At 46.3% G+C, this 22,843-nt stretch overlaps 1 protein-coding gene across 3 annotated transcripts in view; it reads left to right on the top strand.

Moving 5' to 3' along the window:
- RNF43 (ring finger protein 43) overlaps positions 1-22,843 on the top strand; it is a 64,712-nt gene that overhangs the window by 33,667 nt on the left and 8,202 nt on the right. For all 3 annotated transcript variants that reach the window (XM_045488235.1, XM_045488236.1, XM_045488237.1), the window contains 3 exons: positions 15,030-15,152; positions 22,060-22,134; positions 22,246-22,377. In XM_045488235.1, coding sequence (XP_045344191.1) covers positions 15,030-15,152; positions 22,060-22,134; positions 22,246-22,377 — 330 coding nt within the window. The remainder of the gene's footprint in view (positions 1-15,029; positions 15,153-22,059; positions 22,135-22,245; positions 22,378-22,843) is intronic.

The following is a 22,843-nucleotide window of genomic DNA, read 5'->3' on the forward strand; positions in this document are numbered from 1 at the left end:
TGCTGTGACCTGTCAATGTACATTCCCTGTGTGTTGTTGGACAAATGGGCTTGAGCCGCTTGTGTGTGTGCACATGTGTATGCATGGCTGTAGATTTACAGTTAGGCTTTAGTCTCTTGAAAGCAGGAGCCCTTTCCCTTTTTTGGCAGGGGGGCTGCTTTCTCTCCCTTAAGGCTTATGCTCAACTCAGCACATTGATACTGAGGGAAGACAATAAAAGAATAACTGAGGATGGGTTATTAAGCAGGAAGGTTTTCCTGAAAGAAGTGAGTTTTGTTCAGGGTTATGGAGGAGATTTAGGTGTGATATAAAAGGGAAGTGACCTCTCCCTTGCTAAGAGGTAAAAATACTATAAAAGCTGACTTTAAAACTTTAACTTATAGGGAGTATACAGAAGGTTTTTGAAGAGAAAGCCAAAATCTAAAAATAAGCATATCCTGATCAAATGACAAGGCAACCACCAACTTTATTTGACCTCACATCTGTTTATTCAACATGCATGCATTTTTTTTCTTCACATCCGTGTGCCTGGCATTCTGCTAAGTGATGAATAAGGCCTAGTCCCTGACTTGAAGTAGCTCAGGATCTACGTTAGAGGGAGGAGGAAAGGACTAATATTTTATTGAAATCTAAGAATCAGGCACTCTACTGATACAACTGTAAGACGTTAAGTGTCATTTAAGAATTTCGAATAAATCTGGGGTCCCTGGGTGGCTCAGTCAGTTGAGCGTCCAGCTTTGGCTCAGGTCATGATCTCATGGGTTGTGAGTTTGAGCCTCGCATCGGGCTCTCTGCTGTCAGCACAGAGCCTGCTTCCGATCCATCCTCTGTCCATCTCTCTCTGCCCCTCCCTCCCTCCCCCTCTCTCTCTTTCTCTCCCACTTGAAGAAGAAGAATTTGGAATATAACACTTTAGGGGAACAATGGGGGAAAGTGTTTAATTCTGGGGACTTAAAGCCCAGTAGGAAGAGTAGAGAAGACTAGGCTGGAAGGTTGAGGGGAAAAAGAGGGGGAGAGCTGTAGGACTTAGACGTTGGACTCTTTGGCGCCCAGGGGAAGGGGAGGTGCCATTTTTCTTTTCTATGCGGAACCAAGGAGATAGGGAAAGACCCATGAGAAGAAAGTAAAAGGAATTTATCAAAGAACCAAACTACTTTCCCAGCTCATAAATTTTTTTTTAAAGATTTGTTAAGGGCCAAGACAGTGTTTTTCTGGTTTCATTCTCTTTAACTCCTAGAACCCTGCCATAAGAGGCTACTTACATATCTTGCTCTTTAGTTCCTAGGAGCCCAGGAGATGCTGCTATTAGGAATTACTAGGGGTGCCTGGCTGGCTCAGGTGGTTAAGCATCCGACTCTGAATTTTGGCTCGGGTCATGATTTCGTGGTTTGTGAGATCGAGTCCCACATTGGCCTCTGTACTGATAGAGTGGAGCCTGCTTGAGATTCTCTCTCTGCCCCTCCCTCTGTTTATGCTGTCTCTCAAAATAAATATTAAAAAAAAAAAAAGGAATTACTAAAATAGGAGCGCCTGGCTGGCCCAGTCAGAAAAGCACGTGACTTTTGATCTTGGGGTCGTGAGTTCAAGCCCTGTGTTGCTCATAGAGATTACTTAAAAATAAAATATTTGTGGGGAAAAAAAGAAACTACTAAAATATTCAGAGGATGGAAATACCAACTGGCACCGATGCCAAGGTATCCAGGCACTATCCACGGAGACCCAGTGAAGTGCTGAGCTCCAAATGGCAATCTCTTCTAGGCTCTCGCTACACCATCTTTTGCTTTTTCTTTTATCTCCTGCCTGGAAGGCTACACCATGGGTGGGAATAAAAATCTACTCTCCTGTTGCATCCAGGAAGCTGCCAGCAGTCTGTTTGCCTTGCTCTTTGCTGGCAAATCATTAAACAGTCCCCCCAAAGCAGGCCTCTTCCCCAGGGCCACCCCATGGACAAGGATTCAGAGCTGTGGTCAAAGGGCTGTCAGCAGTCAGGCTGGAGCCTTTGGGTTGTCTCCAACACAAGCCTCTTCTGACTGTTGCCTCTTCTGAACAGAAGCCTCCTTGGCCTGGTCTCAACCCCCAGTGGCTTCTGAGGAGAGACTCTGGGCATCTGAGTTGGCTGGTGGCTTGAATAATTTTGTCCTTCCCCTCCTAATGTAGTTTCTAAGTACAACTAGGCCCATGCTCCACCCCTCCCCCTTCCCCTTTCCAATGTAAATGCAGTCTTGTGTGTTAGCTGCCCAGGAGCTGGGGCCTGGGATCAGCCAAGCAAATGCCATAACTTCCCATCACCACTCACAATGTAGCAATTAAAATCTGAGCATAGATTTAGTTGAATTGGCCCATCTGGATACAAGATCTGCCCTTAAAGGACTCATAAGCACCACAGCCGGCCAGTCATAGATGACTGGAACAGAGTGTGCAGGGTAACTTGAAATCCCTACAACCCCTGAGCAGGAGACTAGCCTGAAAGACACAGAATGTGTGAAATAACCAGATTAATTTATCTGTTTCACACTCTTGTGTTAAACTCACCAAACTTAGAAATACTTGGGTAGTTCTACTGGTAGTCGTGATATGCCTCTGGCATATTTAAATAAATAACCTGATTTCCTCAAATTTAATTTCTTTGGTCTTTTTTCACAAGGGCTGTCTGGTTTTAGTCTTTGGTCTTTTCAGCATTAAAATCTTAACGTCAATAATTACTTAAAAACAATAATACTAACACTGCTTCCAGCAGATTTCTAAATTCCTCCCATCATCTCTGGCATGAGTTTGGCTGCAACAAGAACAGCAAAATCATAAAGCAGACTGTGTCAAGGCTGTTTGCAAGTAGCACATTGGGTTCAGTTGGAGCACTTGTGGGAGTGCAGTTAACTATTGTAGAGTTAAGAGTTAAGGCCATCCCTAGGAGGGGCCCTAGCCAAAGCCTCTAGAACCCCTTATCCTGGAAATTTGAGGGCAAGTATTGCCCTAGCAATACTGCCACCTGTGACAAGACCTCAGCTTTTCTGCAGATGACCTCTTTTAACAAGACTTAGGTAAATGAGGGGCCTCAAGTGGTGCTTCCTATAGGATGGAGGTCAGTGAAGGTGGTAGGATCTCCCTGGGACAGTGGTCACTAACTGAGCAGCAGAATTCAGCTGACATTTCAGGACTCCTATACATTTAGTATAGGAGTCTTGGAGGTTTGATCCCCGAGATCCTAACCTGGTGGAGGAAAGGAGTTCAAACTTCGTGCCTGAAATATCTTCTAAGATCTTGACCTTTGTGGGCCTGAGAACCTGGGTATCCTATTTCATAGCTTTTCTTCTAAAGAGCACTGATGTAACTAAAATGATATTTAGTGGGCTCCCACTCCTTTGTTCCTAACTTCTTGATTAGCTTCTTGGTGCCCCTGTAACTAGAGGTCATTCTGGGCTGAGTCGGGACAAACTCTGTTTCTGTGTGAGAATATAATGGACAAAAATGGCTGAGATTTTTCTCCTTCTCTCTGTCTTATTATTGCTAAATAAGCTTCCTCTCTGATTATCAGTTTATTTCAAAAGCAACTTAGTTAGCTCTTTCTTCTTTCTCCTCCCCTTTTTTTTTCCTGCCCATGACTCTGCTTATGACCCTGTGAACCACCCATACATAGATGCCAAGCAGAAAAACCACACCATGGGAATCATTTTAAGGTCATGAGGTCCATCTACATCATGGAGCTTGGTTATGATCTGAGATGAGGATGGGTGAATTTTTTTTAATAATTTTTTTAACTTTTTTTATTTTTTATTTTTTATTTTTTTTTAACATTTATTTTTTGAGAGACAGAGAGACAGAGCATAAGTGGGGAGGGGCAGAGAGAGAGGGAGACACAGAATCTGAAGCAGGCTCCAGACTGAATTGTCAGCACAGAGCCCAACATGGGGCTCGAACCCATGTGCCTTGAGATCATGACCTGAGCTGAAGTCAGACCCTTAACCGACTGAGCCACCTAGGTGCCCCAGGGGATAGGTAAATTTTAAAATTGAAGAATGAAGTCTTTAATGTGGAGCAAGACAGGGAAATTGCAGTCTGGCTGAATGACCATTATTTGGGTCCAAGCTTTTGTGAACTCTAATTTCAGGACACACCTTTCTCATCCTAAACAAACATGGACTATTCACTGGGAAAGCATCTCTGAGCAGTGTCTGGATCTGGCTGCTTTTGTTGTGGCTAGGAGAAGAGATGAGATAGGCCCTAGGAGAAAGGAAGGAAGCTGAGGCTGCCAGGAAGAAAGAGCCTAGGCCTGGAGGGAAAATGAGCAGACAGACCTTGCTTCTGTCCTGTTGCTAAGAATGATTCAAGTTTGAGCATTCTAGAAATGGAGGTCGTGAAGCCTTTCATCCATTCACCGCAGTACTCAGCAATGTTTGTTGTACCACACAGAATACCTCCCATTGCATGTACCTGGAGGTGGCATGGTAGGGTAAACAGGGTACTGGGATTGAATTCTGGAGACCTCCAGGATTTAACTAGCTGTGTAACCATGGGCAGCCTGTGACTTGAGTCTCATGTTCCTCATCTGTAAAAAAGGAAGTGTTGAAGAGCCCTTACAGGTATGAACCAGGCTCAGCTGTTAGCAAATCACATCTCTTTGTAAACTGTATGGCAGCTGGATTCAAATGAAATTTTATTCATTATTCCAGCAAAGACCAAGGGCCTCCAAAATGCAAAGCCTCAGACTAGACTTTTGATGAGCTCATTTCCCCCCCTCAGCCTTTGTCCCCCTGCTTCCTGTTGGAAGCTGGCACATCATTTCAGTTCTTCTCTTCTCAGCACTCTTGCTCACCAGCACACCTGTCCACTGGGGAGGTCTTCTGGATCCAGTGAGAAACACTGGAGGCCTCTGTCACCCATCCTCTCTCTGTCAGTCCACTCTCATCAGGGGGCCCAAGGTTGTGCTGCTCTAGCCCCACCAATATTATTTTCCTTTGTACCTTAAAAAAATTACACAATCAAGCAGGAATACATTTTCCTTATAAAAAAAAATTAACAGAATAAAGAGAAACTCCTTTTGACAATTTCCTCAGCCTCCCAACTTAATTCAGTGGGAAACTCAGTCATCCCAAAGACAGTGACAGGCTAAGGTAAGGAAGAGAATGAGGACTAGAGGTTTCCAAATCCAAGCCTAAACAATCACCAGTAGGGCCTAACCTGCGGATGTGAGCTGGACCTCTTTCAATAAAAAGGACAAAGTGACCAAACTGGGCTTCAGAGGCTATTTCGGTGCTGCAGGCAGGAAGCAGCAACTTCAGGCTGTTCTGTTTTTCCCAACTCCCGAGCTATAGGAGCTTGACTTTATGATGCTGGTGTGTCCCGGTGCTGGAGATAAGAGTCAGGTGGTTCTAAGTTCAGGTAATGGAGGTTGCATAGGAGAGATGGATTATAAAATCTGAAAAGAGGAAATGGGGGGAAAGGTGCCTTTGATGCCTGGCCAGTATTCCTGATTACAAAGGCAAAGTTGTAGCAGGCAGTAAAGTTACCTGTCCAAGGCCTGGGTGAAGGTCCGTATGTGGAATCAGAGAACTAAGAGATTATTGCAGCAGAGGTGGGGGGTGGGGGGAGGAGGGTGGCTGGAAACAAGAGACAGTAGAGAGTTGCTTGCAAAAGCACACGCCCCAAGATGAGGAGATGCCGTGGATAAAGAAAGACCAGCATTAAGTTTGGGGCTCAGTTGAGCCCTGGAATGCCCTTTGTGAGGAGGTAATGAGATCACATGGCTTCCTTCATGGGAAGGAGGCGGGCTGAGAACTGGAAGAGCTTGTTCAGTGGGGTTTGGAGGGCTGAGCACAGGGGGGAAGTGACCGTGGATAATGAGCTGTCCCAGACTGTGCCTTGTAGAACACTGGCATTCAGAAGCACTGTTGACAATCGCCAAGGGAGTAGCAGTCAGAAGAAGGTCTTTGTCCCTTCCAGCAATAAGGAGGGATTTTATTATTGCAAATACGATAATAAAACAATGACCGTTTAATGAGCACTTATTGAGTGTCGGGTTCTGTGCTAGGTACTTATTATATCCATTATCTCCAGTCTTCATGATAATCATCCCATTCTGTAGGTGAAGAATATGAGGCTCAGAAAGCCTAGGTAACCTGTCCAAGGTCACACAGGCGAATGATGGAGTCAGAATTTGAGCCTTAGGTCTATTTTAGAAGGGAGAGGAAAATCAGAACAAATATGTTAAAGGAGGAGGACAGAGACCTAGAGACCAGATCCATCTGAAAATATGAAGTATAACACATGCCACTAAAAGGACAGTATTCACGTCTTTACACAGGCATGGAAACTATGTGTGCAAAGCTGAGTTCTCAGCCAGAGTGGCCTGGACCCTGAAAGCAAGCTCAGGCTCCTCTTAATTTGCCCCTGAAGGCAGTGTCTGGAACAGGGGCATCCCATCTCCTGACTTTTCAGGAAGTCACAGATAGCCAGTCCTTAAGCCCCTCCAGTTTTCAGGGGCTCTCCCCAACCACACCCTCCCTGAATCCTACCAGTCAACTCCCTTGGCTCTCTCCTGGTGTCCTGAGAGGACAGGTGACATCTCCTTATTAGGAGACCTTGCATCCTAAGGAGGCAGGTACATTTGGATCTGTTTTCTCTCAGGGGCCATCTCCCCAGCTAGAATTCCCTGCAGGAGGGAGCAAAGACAGCCTGTGGTACACCCAAGGAAGACTAAAACTGCCTTGCTAGGTAATGAGCAGTGTCCTGGCTGAATGGTCTTCTTTTTTTTTTTTTTTTTTTTTTCTTTTTCTTGGTTTTGTTTCTAATCTGAGCATACTTGAAAAGTCTTATTGTAAAAGAGTCCAACCATACAAAAGTGCAGTAAGTAAGGTTTTCATACCACAATACAACTATACAAGAAATAGGTTTTCTTGAGAGCTTCCCCTCACAGAGCAGCCAAAACAGAAATATCTAAGACACCCCTCTGATATTTGTCGACACTGGTCACCACAAATACGCTCATTGTTCAAGCCCAAGTGTTCCCTTGAAATCCATGTAGGCACATCATCTTCACCAGGGTCCAGGCTTCTGGGGTCTACTCCTTCTGGGGCACGGTCTGGAGATTCCCACATCTTGGCATATCCCCAGATTCCTCCCCCCATTCCCCAGGATTCCAGGGACTCTAATGGCCCCTGCCCTATCCCCCATACACACTCCTTTCTGTCTTCGGGACACTCACATTTTCCTCAAGGAATTCAATCTTTCACAAAAGCCAGGAAGATAGATCTTTAGCATCACTTGTTTTGGGTAAATGCCCCTGAGGCAGGGAAATAGGAGAGGCTCTCTTCTTGGAGTGGCAGGAGAGAAAAGATACAAAATATAAATAGCTCTCATTCTTTCCTGTTCTTCCACAACAGCAAAAAAGCAAAACTCAAATTAATATCTCAATATATCATTCTATGATTGAAATGTTCAAAGCAAAACACCAAAGTCTCTCTTCACTATCTCCTCGCTAAATCCTCTCCCAAAGCCATTGTTACCAGAATTTTGGTGTGCATTGTGTTGCCTTTAGAGTTAACTGTCAGCTATCTGGTTGTAGACCGTTGATATTTAATAAAAAAAATATTGATCCGGGTACCTACTGTGTGGCAGGCACTGAGGGGGCGGTGGAGGTGAGTTATATATAGCCTGGGAAGAGAGGGAAGTCAGCAAAAAACTGAAATACCACTGCATAAGTCATGATGGGGGAATACAGGGTGCTAAGAGGGCCCAGAGCAGGGGCCTCTGACCTATCCTGACAGAGCAGCAAATGCCAGAAGTGTTTGGAGACATGAAACACGTTATTTCTGGACCATGGGTTTCAAGGGGGGAGAAGAAGTATGGGAAGGGAATGGGAAGCCATGGGGCAAGGTGTATAGGCATGAGCCCAGAGCAGGCAGAGCCTTTTAAGCTGTCTTTATAAATACAGACTTTATTCCAAGAGCTATAAGAAGCTTTTTAAGAGCTTAATGTAGAAGAGTGACACACTCAAGTTAGCATTGTAGATCACTCTGGCTTCAGTGTGTAGAACTGAGAGGGGTGAAATGCCCCAGTTATTTGGAATAACTGTGTAAATTGGAACAGCAATGATGGTGGCCTATATTAGAGTAGCCAGAGTGGAAACGGAGGAAAGAGGACAAATAAGAGACATGTTTAGGAGATAGAATTGTTAGAAGCTGGTGATTGGTGGCTGTTGCTGGTGGGGGTAGGGGTGAAGGAGACGGAGGAGCCTAGGTGGAAAACATCTGTTTTGGGGAGTAGGTAGATAGTGATTCCCTAAAATAGGGAACACTGGAGGAGCAGTTTTGAGGGATAAAATGATTAGTTCAATTTTGAACATGCTGAGTTTGAGATGTCTCATTTAAAGCTCTTCATGTGCCTGAGTGGCTCAGTCGGTTGAGCGTTTGACTTCGACTCAGGTCATGATCTCACGGTTCGTGAGTTCGAGCCCCGTGTCAGGCTCTGTGCTGACAGCTCAGAGCCTGGAGCCTGCTTTGGATTCTGTGTTTCTCTGTCTCTCTGTCCCTTCCCTGCTCACGCTCTGACTCTCTCTCTCTCTCTCTCTCTCTCTCTTTCTCTCTCTCACAAATAAATAAACATTAAAGAAAAAAATAGTATAAAGTTCTTCGTGCAGAAATGTCCAAGCCCTATCTGTCGGACATATAGGTCTGGAACTCATGAGAGGTCTGGGCTGCACATGTGTAATCAATGACCTCTGTATGGAAACCAAAGCTATTCACTGGTTGGAGTCACGTAGGGGGTGCATGGAGGGTAAAAAGAGAGGAGGGCCTAGGACAGAATCCAATATTTCAGGGATTTGTTTAGGAATGTAAAATTAAGATGGTAAGTTTTCTTGGTCATGAGTTGGGGGAGGCATCGTGTTTTCAAAGTCAAATGGGAAATATTCTTAGTTTATTATTATTATTATTATTATTATTATTATTATTATTATTTATTTTTACTTTATCCTACTTCTTCCATTTCTTCTGATCTCAGCTGTGTAATTCTGGTCGTTACCCCCCCCCCTTTTTTTTTAAGTTTTTATTTAAATTCTAGTTAGTTAACATATAATGTAATATGAGTTTCAGGTGTACAATATAGTGATTCAACACTTCCATACACACCTGATAAGTGCATTTCTTAATCCCCATCACCTATTTAACCCATCCCCCCAACCACCTCCCCTCTGGTTACTGGTTTATTCTCGATGGTTAAACTATGGAATTTATTTCTCAGTTTGCCTCTCTCTCTTTTTTCCTCCCTTTGCTCATTTGTTTTGTTTCTTAAATTCCACATGGGTGAAATCATATGGTATTTGTCTTTCTCTGACTGAATTATTTCACTTAGCATAATACTCTCTAGCTCTATCCATTTCATTGTGAATGGCAAGATTTCATTCTTTTTTATGGCTGAATAATATTCCATTGTGTGTGTGTGTGTGTGTGTGTGTGTGTGTGTGTACACACACACCACAGCTTCTTTATCCATTCATCAATTAATGGACACTTGGGCTGTTTCCATAATTTGGCTATTGTAGATAATGCTGCTATAAGCATCAGGGTGCATGGATCCCTTTGAATTAGTATTTTTGTATTCTTTGGGTAAATACCTAGTAGTGCAATTGCTAGATTGTTGGATAGTTCTATTCTTAACTTTTTGAGGAACTCCCATACTGTTTTCCAGAGAGGCTGCACCAGTTTGCATTCCCACTAACAGTGTAAGAGTGTTCCCCTTTCTCTGCATCCTCGCCAACACCTTTTGTTTCTTGTGTTGTTGATTTCAGCCATTCTGACAGGTATGAGGTGATTTCTCATTGTAGTTTTGATTTGAATTTTCCTGATGGTAAGTGATGATGAGCATTTTTTCATGTATCTCTTGGCCATCTGTATGTCTTATTTGGAAAAATGTCCATTCGTATCTTCTGTCCATTTTTTTTTTAATTTTTTTTTCAACGTTTATTTATTTTTGGGACAGAGAGAGACAGAGCATGAATGGGGGAGGGGCAGAGACAGAGGGAGACACAGAATCGGAAACAGGCTCCAGGCTCTGAGCCATCAGCCCAGAGCCTGACGCGGGGCTCGAACTCCCGGACCGCGAGATCGTGACCTGGCTGAAGTCTGACGCTCAACCGACTGTGCCACCCAGGCGCCCCTCTTCTGTCCGTTTTTAAAAATTAGATTGTTCACTTTTTTGGGGGGTGTTGAGTTATATAAATTCTTTATATATTTTAGATACTAACCCTTTATTGGATATGTTGTTTGCAAATATCTACTCCCATTCTGCTAGATTGCCATTTAGTTTCATTGATTGTTTCCTTCACTGTGCAGAAGCTTTTTATTTTGATGTAGTCCCAATAGTTTATTTTTGCTTTTGTTTCTCTTGCCTCAGAGATCTGTCTAGAAAGAAGTTGCTGCCTGTGCTCTCTTCTAGGATTTTTATAATTTCAGGTCTTACATTTAGATCTGTAATCCATTTTGAATTTATTTTTATATATGGTGTAAGAAAGTGGGGTCCAATTTCATTCTTCTGCATGTCGCTGTCCAGTTTTTCCAACACCATTTGTTGGAGAAACATTCTTTTTCCCGCTGGATATTCTTTCCTGCTTTGTCAAAGATGAACTGACCATATAATTGTGGGTTTATTTCTGGGGTTTCTATTCTGTTCCATTGATTTATGTGTATTTGTGTGTGTGTGTGTGTGTGTGTGTGTGTGAGAGAGAGAGAGAGAGAGAGTCTGTGCCAGTACCATACTGTCTTGATGACTACAGCTTTGTAATGTAGCTCGAGGTCCGGAATTGTGATGCTTCCAGCTTTGTTTTTCTTTTTCAAGGTTGCTTTGTGTATTCGGGGTCTTCCATACAAATTTTAGGATTGTTTGTCCTAGTTCTGTGAAGAATGCTGTTGATACTTTGTCAGAGATTGCATTAAATGTATAGATTGCTTTGGATAGTATAGACATTTTAACAATACTTACTCTTCCAATCTATGACCATGGAATGTCTTACCATTTCTTTGTGTTGTCTTCAATGTCCTTCATCAGGATTTTGTCGTTTTCAGAGTACAGATCTTTTTCTTCTTTGGTTAGGTTTATTCTTAGGTATCTTATTGTTTTTGGCACAATTGTAAATGAGATTGATTTCTTAATTTTTCTTTCTGCTGCTTCATTATTGGTGTATAGAAATACAATAGATTTCCATACATTGATTTTGTCCCTACGACTTTATTGAATTTGTGTACCAGTTCTAGCACTTTTTTGGTGGAGTCTTTTGGGTTTTTTATATGTAGTATCATATCATATGCAAATAGTGAAAGTTTTACTTCTGTCTTGTCAGTTACTTAACCGCTTAATGCCTCAGTTTCTTCATCTTTAAAATGGAGACAATAGTAGTTTGTACCTTAACATAGCGTTGTTACGAGAATGGAAAGAGTTAATACACAAAAGTGCTTAGACCCATCACTGGCCCACTGTATTTACTCAATAAATGTAAACTAGCATTATCATCATCCCCATTAGCTTGGACAATGGAGGGTTGACTCTGGGTTCATTTTGAGTTACAGGACTCCAGAGGCTGGAGTCAGATAGAGCTGGGTTCTAATCTTGTGTGACCTTAACTTCCCTGTGCCTTAAGCCTCTTTCTCTTCTTTAAATGGGAATGATCACACCTACCTCATAGTGAGATAACATCTAGAGGGCCTGGCAGGCAAGAAGTGTTTACTAATGGTTAATTTCCTCCCCCTCCCTCTTCTATAGTCCCTTCAGGGTCAGGGAAGTCTGGTGACTCTGACACCAAGTTTTTTCTCCTGCATCACCTCAGAGGCATCCTACAATATAGCACTGCTTGTATATGCTGGTTCCCCCTGCGAGGGCCTGGGGGCAGAGTGGTGGTTAAATATTTGCAAATCTTTCTGTAAAGACAACTCTTGGGGCTCCTGAGTGGCTCAGTCCGTTGAGCATCCGACTCTTGATTTCAGCTCAGGTCAGAATCCCAGGGCTATGGATGGAGCCCCAAATTGGGGTCCATGCTGAGCATGGAGGCTGCTTAAGGTTCTCTCTCCCTCTCCATCTGCCCCTCTCACCAGCTCACGTGTGCTCTCCCTCTCTCTCAATTTAAAAAAAAAAAAGAATAAGGAAAAGAAAAGTTAAAAAAAAGAAGACAACTCTTCTCTGAAGTGACTTCCCCCCTCACTTGACACTCTAATCAGTGAGAGGCACGTTGGAATTATCTGGAGAAAGCTGGACCGTGGGTAGTGGTAGGGGAGCAAGCAAAGCAATAGAGTCCCATGGCTACGATTTGTAGTTCCTGAAGATCTCACATCTTTCGTTCTATTGGAACAGCTGACTTCTGACTCCTTACCACTCTAGACAGTCTTCTCTCATCACGAGGGAGACCTTTCTCAAACGCAAATCTGCAGTCTTTCCTCCTTGGTCTGGTGCTTGCCAACCTTTCTGGCCTCATCTCCTGCCTTCCCCTCCACACCAGACCTAAATGCCTGCAGCCCCTCCTTGCCCCCTGCCTGTGCCTCCATGCCTGGGCACAGGCTGCTTCCTCTGCCAGGAATGTACCTTCCCCCTTCCTGCAGATCCAGTGGGTGAACACATATCTACTCAGTACCCAAGGACTCACTAAAGTCACTCTGCTCTCCTACATGGGATACTTAGTCCCCTCTCCTTGAGCCCTCCCACAGCATCACAACATCACAATACAATGTGTTTGTACACTTGTCTTCTGAGCTTCGTTAAGGCAAAGAGCCTATCTTATTTATTGTTGACTCCCCAACTCATTGTACAGTGCATGGCAACAAGGAGGCCCTCCTTGTTGAAGAAATGAATGGATGCATGGTTGGGCAAATGGTTGAATTTGCATGGTTGGGCAAGGTTGAATGTTGAAGAAATGAAGAATGAAGAAATGAATGGATGCGTGGTTGGGCAAATGGGCAGATGGACAGACTAATGGAACTTGTTGAGACAGGAGCTACAGCTTCAGTGAAGTGAGAACAACCCCTAATCTGGGCCCTGACCCTTTTCTGAGGGGGGTTGGGGTGCACATAGCATTTCTTCCACACTAAACTTTGACGACTACCAGAGTAATTCTCCTTAAATTCTGGGAGCAAGAATGGAACTCCCTCTCATTTCAACTCCCCCTGCCCAAAGATTTGTATTCACAAGGATAGAATTCAAAGCAGGGTGGTGCTTGTTTTTGAGAACCTACTATGTTCAAGAGACTGCAGTGACATAGTGAGAAGAAACAGCATGGAAATGCTTTCAAAAAGTGACTGTGCTTTTATTTATTTGTATATTTTTATTTTATTTTTTTTTAATTTTTTTTTCAACGTTTTATTTATTTTTGGGACAGAGAGAGAGACAGAGCATGAACGGGGGAGGGGCAGAGAGAGAGGGAGACACAGAATCGGAAACAGGCTCCAGGCTCTGAGCCATCAGCCCAGAGCCCGACGCGGGGCTCGAACTCACGGACCGCGAGATCGTGACCTGGCTGAAGTCGGACACTTAACCGACTGCGCCACCCAGGCGCCCCTATTTGTATATTTTTAAAGATTTTATTTTTAAGTAATCCCACACCCAATGTGGGCCTTGAACTCACAACCCGAGATCAAGAGTCACACACTCTCCACCAAATGAGGCACCCCCAAAAAGTGACTGTGCTTTTTAAATCCATCATCAGCACCAACATCTTCATGAATTCAAAATGCTCTCTGGTTCGTCTGATGGTTCTTTCTGGAAGTCCTTTAGACTTCAGTGGCAGTGGAGAAGAAGTATGGGCACCTCCCTCATACAAAATCCCCTTGTTTGCAGGATACACTGGGTTTCCACCACACCGGAACCTCTGGCCCATAGGATTATCTAGGGCCAGATAAGTACTTTTTTTCTCATAGCACTATGGGAAGATTAGTTTCAAGTGGGTATTCGAATCATTTTGAGTGACAAGCGAGTATATAGAAGGACATTCTTGTCCTCTGATGGGGGATTCTCTGGTCTGTTAGCACACTTTGGGCCCACTTCCCCCTGAACCATTGCTCTGCACCAGCTAGGCTAAGGGCACAGTGTCTTGGACTGACCCTGCCACACCCTCAGAACATGTGCTGGCTCACCTCCACTGCATCATTCCCGGGGAAAGGATGAGCTCCTAGGAAGTGTGATGTTCAAGGCTCTTAGCCAAGGCTTATCCCCAGAGAGTGTCTTCTCCCTGCTTCATCTCAGGATGGGCCCAGGGCAGGGGCAAAGGGAGATATTGAGAAGATCAGGGAAACACAGAGTGAGTAGACCCAAGCCACAGGAAAGATGGGGATGTCAGCGGGCATCCCAAGGAGGCAGGAGGCACCTGGCAGCACCCAGCACTGCCCTGGGGGAGCATGGAGGGAAGGCAAGATTCTGAAGGCACTGATATGGGCTCTTAGCCTGGGGTTTTAGAGCAGGTGAAAGAAGTAGGAGGGGAGAGAGTCTGCGGCAGGTTGAGGGTTGTTGGGGCAGATTTGCAGCAGGCTCTTCATTGAGGTTCCCCCTTTTGGACACCCCTCGTGCCTACCTGCACCCCACCTCCATGTATCCTTGGCCCTGGTGGCCCTGAAATGACAACTGATGCTTACTAGCTTCCTCTGAGGCAATTTAGTAAGAAGGCCCATTAAGGAGGACATTTGGGATGAGCGCTGGGAGTTATATGTAGGGGATGAATCACTGGATTCTACTCCTGAAATCATTATTGCACTATATGCTAACTAACTTGGATGCAAATTAAAATGAAAGAATTAAAGAAAGAAAGAAAGAAAGAAAGAAAGAAAGAAAGAAAGAAAAGAAAAAGGAAAGAAAGAAAGAAAGAAAGAAAGAAAGAAAGAAAGAAAGAAAAAGAGAAAGAAAAAGAAAAAGAGAAAGAAAGAAAAAATAAGAAGGCTGATGGTTTCATAGCACTAGGAGACCTGCCTGGTCCCTGCCTGGAACAGTGGGGAAGTACTTGGCTCCCACAGCTTACTCCTGCTCCCTAGAGCCTCCCTAACCTCTCTCTCTCCCTCTCTCTGCAGTCCCACCCCCTGTACCTGTGCAATGCCAGCGATGACGACAATCTGGAGCCTGGATTCATCAGCATTGTCAAGCTGGAGAGTCCCCAGCGGGCCCCGCGCCCCTGCCTGTCACTGGCCAGCAAGGTAGGTTCACACTTGACCTCCACACACTCTGAACTTCACCCAGCTCCAGGCTGTGAGAGGGCCCTTTGTTCCCTGTCCCCTTCTCACCTAGGAGAGATGTGTCCAATTTGCTCTGGTTTTCCTCATTCATGACTGGTTTGAGAGGGGTGGAAATTCAGGCCTCCATCCTTTCCCCACCAACCATCATCCACCAGCAGAACCTCTGACTGTCATCTAAGGCAGGTGCCCCACCCCATATCCTCCCCCATCACCTGGAAATTCTTAAACCCCTTCCCCTAACCAGCATCAGGGCAAAGAGGCGGTCAGTTGAAGGGCTTTTCCATCTTTCAGAAACATTGACTGAGCATATGCAGGAATAGCAGAAACAGAAGCCATGTTTCCTTAAAAAGTTCACATTCTTGGGGCGCCTGGGCAGCTCAGTAGGTTAAACACCAGATTCTTGATTTTGGCGCAGATCATGATCTCAGGGTTCATGAGATTGAGCCCCATGTTGGGCTCTGCACCGAGAGTGAAGAGCCTGCTTGGGATTCTCTCTCTCCCACCATTTCTGCCCCTCCCTTGCTCACGAGCGCACACATGCTCTCTCTCCTTCTCTCTCTCAAATCAAATAAATAAACATAAAAAAAAAGTTCACATTCTTCCTCTAAGATTGCAAACCGGTGGCTCCACATTTCCAGAGGGCATCATTGGCTGGAGCTGGTGGCAGTTGCCAGGTTTCCACCATCGTGGACTGTCTGGTTTGCCATGCTGCTCACTGGCCTGCTACCTCTAAGGTCCTGTGAACATTTTTATTTGTTCTGCTCTAATGTTAGTTACTGTTTTCTGTGTGATGACCATGTGCCACATGGGACAGATTCTTTATACATTATCCCCTTTATTTTGCATGACAATCAGGAAAGCTAGACATTTTATTCTCTATTTGACATGTGAAGCAAGTGAGGGTCAGAAAACTTAAGTAAGTGGGGCACATGGCTGGCTCAGTTAGAGGAGCATGCGACTTTTTTTTAATGTTTTTTACTACACTTGATCTTAGCCAAAAGGCCGAGAAGCGATTTTTTTAATGTTTTTTAAAATTTATTTTTAAGAGAGAAAGAGTGCAAGCCAGGGAGGGGCAGAGAGAGAGAGGGAGACACAGAATCTGAGGTAGGCTCCAGGCTCTGAGCTGTCAGCACAGAGCCTGATGCAGGGCTCAAACTCACGAACTCTGAGATCATGACCTGAGCTGAAGTTGGACTTAACCAACTTAACCGACTGAGCCACCCAGGTGTCCCAGAGGAGCATGTGACTCTTGATCTCAGGGTTGTGATTTCGAGTCCCACATTGGGCGTAGACATTACTAAAAAGTAAATAAATAAACTAAAAAAGAAAAAGAAAAAAAAAACTTAACTTGCCAGGGTGACCCAGCTGGGAAGGGGTGGAGCTGTGATTTGAACTGAGCCTTGTCTAGTTCTCAAACCTGGGCTTTTAATCTCTCTGCTCTGTTGCCTCCCATTTTGGCTAGGAACACTGAAAGCATGTGAAAAGATTCTCCTGGTGGCATAAGCCAGAGCATAGTTAGATTCTGTGTGGCACAGTCAGGTGGATTTGGTGGAAGGGGTCCAGCTCCCCGGTGTGGGGAAAGAGGACGGTGACAGTCCCAACCAGTGTGCCCGCTGATTGTACTCAGGCCCAGACTCTCCCTGGTTTCCAGATCCTACTGAGGGCTATTTCCTGAGCCATGAGTCTCAAGGAAACAGCCTGGGCTCTTACCTGGTCCCATGGAGGGGGAAAGATGTGGGCGGGGTTCTGATTGTGGCACCCACAGGTGGGTGGAGATATTCTCCCAGCCCAGGCCACGCTGATGCAGAAGAGGGCTACGGAGGAGGTGGGCAGTCGGGGCCAGCACACGTGGAGGATCTGGAGAGTGTTGTCTCTGTGTAAGACTGGGCAGGTCCTTAATGGCAGCAGAATTTTGTTAGGTTGAAGGTACCCTGCTTTGGGCTATTTCACTTCCCTTGCTTTACAGAATATGGGCAAATGTCATTCATTTGCTCATTTGGTAGATGAGTGCCTAGTGTTATGTGGTATGAATGTGAGTGTGGAGTGTGTGTGAGTGGGTGTGAGTGTGTGTATGTGTGTGTGTGAGTGTGAGTGTGTGAGATACAGAGGTGGGAGAGGAGAGAAAGATGGGAGAGGAAGGGCTCAGAGATGCTCTGCTGTTCTTCTAAAACAGTGTATGCATTTCACACACATGTGAACACTGGGCAACGTGGCAGGACATTGTCCACGTAGGAGGTTTCCTTCTCGCCCCCTGGAGGATCACAGTGCTGTGGGAGGAATAAGTCCTGTGCACAGACACTAGGAAACAAGGAACGTGTGGTCGGTGCTCTTTTTAACCTTATTGGGCCACCACCATAAAATGGGACTTTTATTTTCTACCCCAGTGGTCGTTGTGAGGATGAAAATGATGTCTGTCAGCTACCAAATAGTGCCTGAGCTAAAATGCACAAAGGAACAAAAAGTCATTAGGGGTTTAGAAGAGGCATTTTGGCTGCTGCCCTAGGACCTGTTTTTCTTCCACAGCCTTTGTGGTCACTGCTCATGCTTCCTCCTCCTTCACTAGCTGCTCAGCTTCTCCATACCTGGCTTCTCCCCCACCTCGGTGGGACAGGATGGCTCTAGCCCCACATTCTCCAATTGGTCAGGTCAAGGCTTCCCTTGGGTTTCATCCTTTGACCTGACCAAGCAGCTCCTACCTGAGATCTGCTGGCTCAAAGGAGGTCTGTGAGGGTAGTAATGGAGGTCTTTGAGCTACTTCCAATGTTTCATAAGTCCCACAAGCTTAACTAAAATATTTGCATGTTGCTTTTGGTTACAAGTTATCTCATAGGAAAATGAATTGTACATAATGAATTCAGTTAGTTTGGTAAAATGTTAAAAAAACATATGGTTCCCACAAGCCAGAGGGGAAAGGTGGGTTTTAGTGATAAAAGTTTGAGAAATGCTAACCTCAATCAGCTCTGGAATATCCACCAGTAGTAGTGGTGTCATCACCATCAACAGAGCTGGGGCTCTTGAGACCCAGACAGCCCTGGGTCTGAAGCCTGCCATCTCCACTGCTCCTCAGTGTGACCTAGACATTTTAGCTCGCCTCTCTGGGCCCCTGTTTCCTCATCTGTAAAAGGGGAATAATAATGGGACTTCTATCATAAAGTAGTTATGAGGATTTAATGAGACAGTACAGATGGAAGCTCCCATGCTAAGCACATAGTAATCACTGAATAAATGATTGCAGTTACCACTGTTGTCGTCACTGGCATCATCATCCTATGCTTTTAACAAGATTGGGGTTTTCTTTCATTCTTGCCTCTCTTGATCTTCTCTGAAACCCTCACCATAATTTTTCTGGACTCATCCATTCTTGTCACCACCACCGACTCCCTCCCCCTATCCAGTCATCCAACTTGGTTTCTGTTTCTCTATTAGCAACTCCACAGCCATCCTTGTGATTACCCAGGCCCTTATCACCTCATGCCTGGACTAGATCAGTGGTCTGATCAGCTGTGTGGCCCTAGGCAAGTTGTTCAGTCTCTCTGAGCCTCAGTTTCCTCAACTCAAAACTGGATAATTGTCTTAAAGAGTTTTTGTGAAGAGTGAATGAAATCACATACCCAAAGCATATAGTAATAGCTGATATAACAATAACTAATACTTAGGGGACACTTACTATGTGCTGGGTACTAGCATAAAGCTTTGCATGGATTAACTTATACAGCCCACAAAACAACCCTGTGAAGTAGGGCCTATTATAATCCCCAGTTTACAGAAAGGAAAACGGAGGCACACAGCAGTTAAGTACCATACCCAAAGTCTAACAGCTAATAGTTGGTGGCATATTCAGGACTCAAACCTGAGCAGTCTGGGCAGAGTGGGTCTCAGTAAAGGTTGGTATCCCTTCTACTTCCTCCTACCCTTGCTTTCAAGCCCGATGAATTCCACCTCTTCTAGTGAATCTTTCCTGACTGGCTCAGCCCAGCTAGCCTATTATGGAGGGATGCCTCTTTTCTGGCACACTGCCAGGATCTCCGTCCATGCCAGGTTTCAGGGAGGTACTTTGTGGGGAGGGGGAAACCAAGGCTCTTTCTTAACCCCACCCCCATCCTCAAACTCAGCTGAGTCTTATCTGTTTTGTGTATTGAAGATTTGCGTCAGATTGTGTGTGTGTGTGTGTGTGTGTGTGTGTGTGTGTGTGTGTGGTGGGGGATGGGCTTTCTGCAGTGAAAAAAGGTTTGAAAACTACTGGTCTATTTCATTCATTTGTACTCTGGAATGTTATCAGCATTATATTATGGATATGTCTTTGGATATATTATGGATATGTACATATGGATATGTACAACTAGATAATCAGCTGTTCTAGAGGGCTTGGCCTTCCCTGGCTTGGTGCCCTGGCCACAGTAGGTACTTAGCCAATCTTTGATGAGGAGATTACAGAGACTGTCACTGTGTCTGGAGAGGAAAACCTGCAGCCCAGAGAGGTACAGAGGGTAGTGTACGAGTCCTAGAGCGTACTGGTCCTGGTTGCTAGAGGCCGTGGGCAGCTTTGCTTGCTGCCCCTAGAGAGATGGCTGACTCTTTGCAGTCCCAAAAGAGATCTCTGGGTAATTTTTCTAAAGCCAAGTCTTCCCATGCAGAGGGCCTTCCTATTGTCTCTGCCTTCCAGATTCCGGTCTCCCAAGAAGTGCTTTCTTTTCTCCCTCTCTCCCTCTTTCTTGGGGGCAGGTGGACCAGAGGGAAGCATGGATAGCCCCAGTGTGGGCTGCCATCTGGCCCCAAATCGTGCTTTTTGGTTCCTAGAACTCTGAACACAGGTACCCACTGCCTGAAAGTCCTGTTTGTTTCCCCTGTTGGCCAGTACTCTCTCTTTGATCCCTTTTTACAACTTTGTAATTATGGGCTGTAATGGGCTGGGGTGTTTGAACATCAGGGTAATTACTTTCCACTGTTCCTACCCCAGTCCTTCAAAGAGAGAGGGGTTGGTAAGTAAGAAAATCTTTGGAGAAGGAAGTCTGTGCCCTTCTCTCATGCTCTTTCAGGCCAGGCTGGGTCTAGGGTCTCAATCTGGGCGTGAGACACATGAGGCCCTGTCAGCATGTAGGATCCAGGAGTCTCGATTCATTGACTACTGAGGTGACCTCCCCATGCCTTGGCCAAGTTCTAGACTATGACATTAGCAGGGGGAGCCCCTCTCCTTTTGCTCGGGTGTGGCTCCCGTACCCTGGCTTGGAGGGTTCAGAAGTTTCTCTTTGCCTGGGGTCACCTAGTTGGGCTGGACTTCTTGGGAGTAAATGAGCAGGAGGACAATGAAGGCTGTGACCTCTCAATTTCTTCAGCAATACCATTCTGGAGTCCTGTGAATTTCCAGTCAATTAGGCTGGCGAGCCTGGGCCTGGGCTGGGCCTGGGTGCTGGTAGAGGGCCCAGCCCAGCTCCTCAGCAGCTCAAGGAGGGAGGGAGAGAGGGAGGAAGGGGGAAAGTTACTCTTCTGACCAAAACAGGGCCCCACTGGAGTGTCTCCACCACCTTCTTCCTGGGCTCCCCTGCCTGTGGGCTGCCAGTACTGAGGGGCCCTCTGGCCCCTGCTGCCTCCTGGGGAGTAGGGAGCAGGGAGCTGGAGTAAGCTGCTCCCCTGGCCTGCCTGGCAGGAGACCTGCCCGGACAGGCTCTCTCCGGGAAGCAAAGCAGAGATCAAAGCCCTAAGAGTGTGAGTAAGCCCCAGCCCTGGCTCCCCTTCCTGCCACCACTACTGGCAGAGGGATTAACTCCTTCAGTGCCTGCAGGAAGGCCGCAAAGACTCAGCAGGGCCCTGGGGGCACAAGGTCCTAGCCTGATACCAAGGCAAGATGAGCCTGTGCTGTGGGGAGAAAGGCTGGAGAGTGGCTGTGCTGGGCAGGGAGGCTGTCACAAAGGCAAGGCAGTATCTGTCTGTGGCTCCTTTGCCCTTGCACCTCCACCCCACCCCTGGCTCTTATCTCAGTTCTCTTACCCCACACCCAGCTTCTAGATTCCTGCTTTTTTTCTCTCTCTTTCTTTTTGGCTCTGCTCTGCTCTGCCTGGTTGGCTAGACCCTGCTCTTGGAGCCCTGGCGAGCGTGCATGTGCGTACCTGCACAGTTGTGTCCTTGTGGTAATAGCCCCTCAGGTCCCTCCCCACCCAGCCTCCAGTGCCACCTTCAGGGAAGGGATGAGGGATAAAGCACTGGACAGAGACTCCATTAAGTCCTTGAATTGTAGCCAGGAAAAGTGTGGCAGGGAGAAAGAGATCAAGAGATGGGCTGAGCCTGGGCTCTGCCATAGAGACCTTGGGTGACAGCAGGGTCCCAGGCCCTTGAAACTCTGCCTGAGCTGAGGGGATGCCCTGTAGGCTCCTCTTGTCAGGCAGGGCTGGATCTTGGAAAGCCCAGTTCTATTCTGAAGGAGTTCTCCACCTGTCTTTTCTCCCTCCCTTTCCAGGGACTGGTCACCCTCCCCCCACTCCCTGGGGTGGGGGTTTGTGGTGGTTCTGGCCACTCCCTTCTGTTCTCACACTTCTTAGTGAAGGCAGACTTGTGGTACTTTGAGGGCCAGGCAATGTCTTATTTGTCCTTAGCTCTAGAGCCAGGTCCACTACCTGACACCTACTAAACCCTTGTTACGGGTTTATTCCATGACAAAATGAAGGATTGAATGTTGTCCTTGAAGGCAGTGGGACCTGGGTGAGCTGAGGGCAGGACACGGATCGCACATGTTATATTTGAGTGTGCAAAGATGCAGTGTGTGCAACGTCCCAGGAAGGGACAGGCGTGTGAGGGGTGAGGCCGGGGCATGGATGGACAGATGGGCCGTGTCCTTCTCTGACCTCAGCCGGACCTCTGCTGTGTGTCCCTGCAGGCCCGGATGGCAGGGGAGCGAGGAGCTAGTGCGGTCCTCTTTGACATCACTGAGGATCGAGCTGCTGCTGAGCAGGTACCCAGGGACATTGGGGTGTCTGAGGGAGCTGGATGGAGGGAGATAAAGTCATCTGGGAAAAGACAAGTCAGGACATAACAGCCCTCGTGGGCACTTTCCCTCCCACAGCTACAGCAACCCCTGGGGCTGACTTGGCCAGTGGTGTTGATCTGGGGTAAAGATGCCGAGAAGCTGATGGAGTTTGTGTACAAGAACCGAAAGGCTCATGTTAGGATTGAGCTGAAGGAGCCCCCAACCTGGGTAAGCACGCCAGATCTCCAGGCCTTGCCCTAGCGCCCGTTCTCACTGCCACTTTGTTCTGTGGCAACTCCCATCAAGAGCCCTGAGACTCCTGGAGCTAAAGAGTTTAGAAACCCTATAGTTCAACTTTATCCACCAGCTGTGTGCCTCAGGACAGGTTTCTTCCCCCTCTGGGATTCATCTGCAGAATGCATCAATTTGGCCAGCTGAGTTCTAAAGTTGTTTTCAGCTCTGTGGTTTCACGGCACAGGGGAGCAGAGCCAGAATGAAACCCTGACCCCCTAGCCCCTGACACCCTGGCTGGTGTTTCTCCACTAGCTAGAAACCTCACCCAGCTGTGCACTGGGTGGCTTCCACTTTGCAGAGGGTCCTTTTCCTCTTTTTCCCAAGCACACGGGTCTTCAGACAGTACCTCTCGCAGCTGACACCTGGAGGACCCTCTCCTATGATTGACCTTGGGCAGACA

This window comes from Leopardus geoffroyi, chromosome E1 (assembly GCF_018350155.1).
Source record: "Leopardus geoffroyi isolate Oge1 chromosome E1, O.geoffroyi_Oge1_pat1.0, whole genome shotgun sequence".
NCBI classification, from domain to species: Eukaryota; Metazoa; Chordata; class Mammalia; order Carnivora; family Felidae; genus Leopardus; species Leopardus geoffroyi.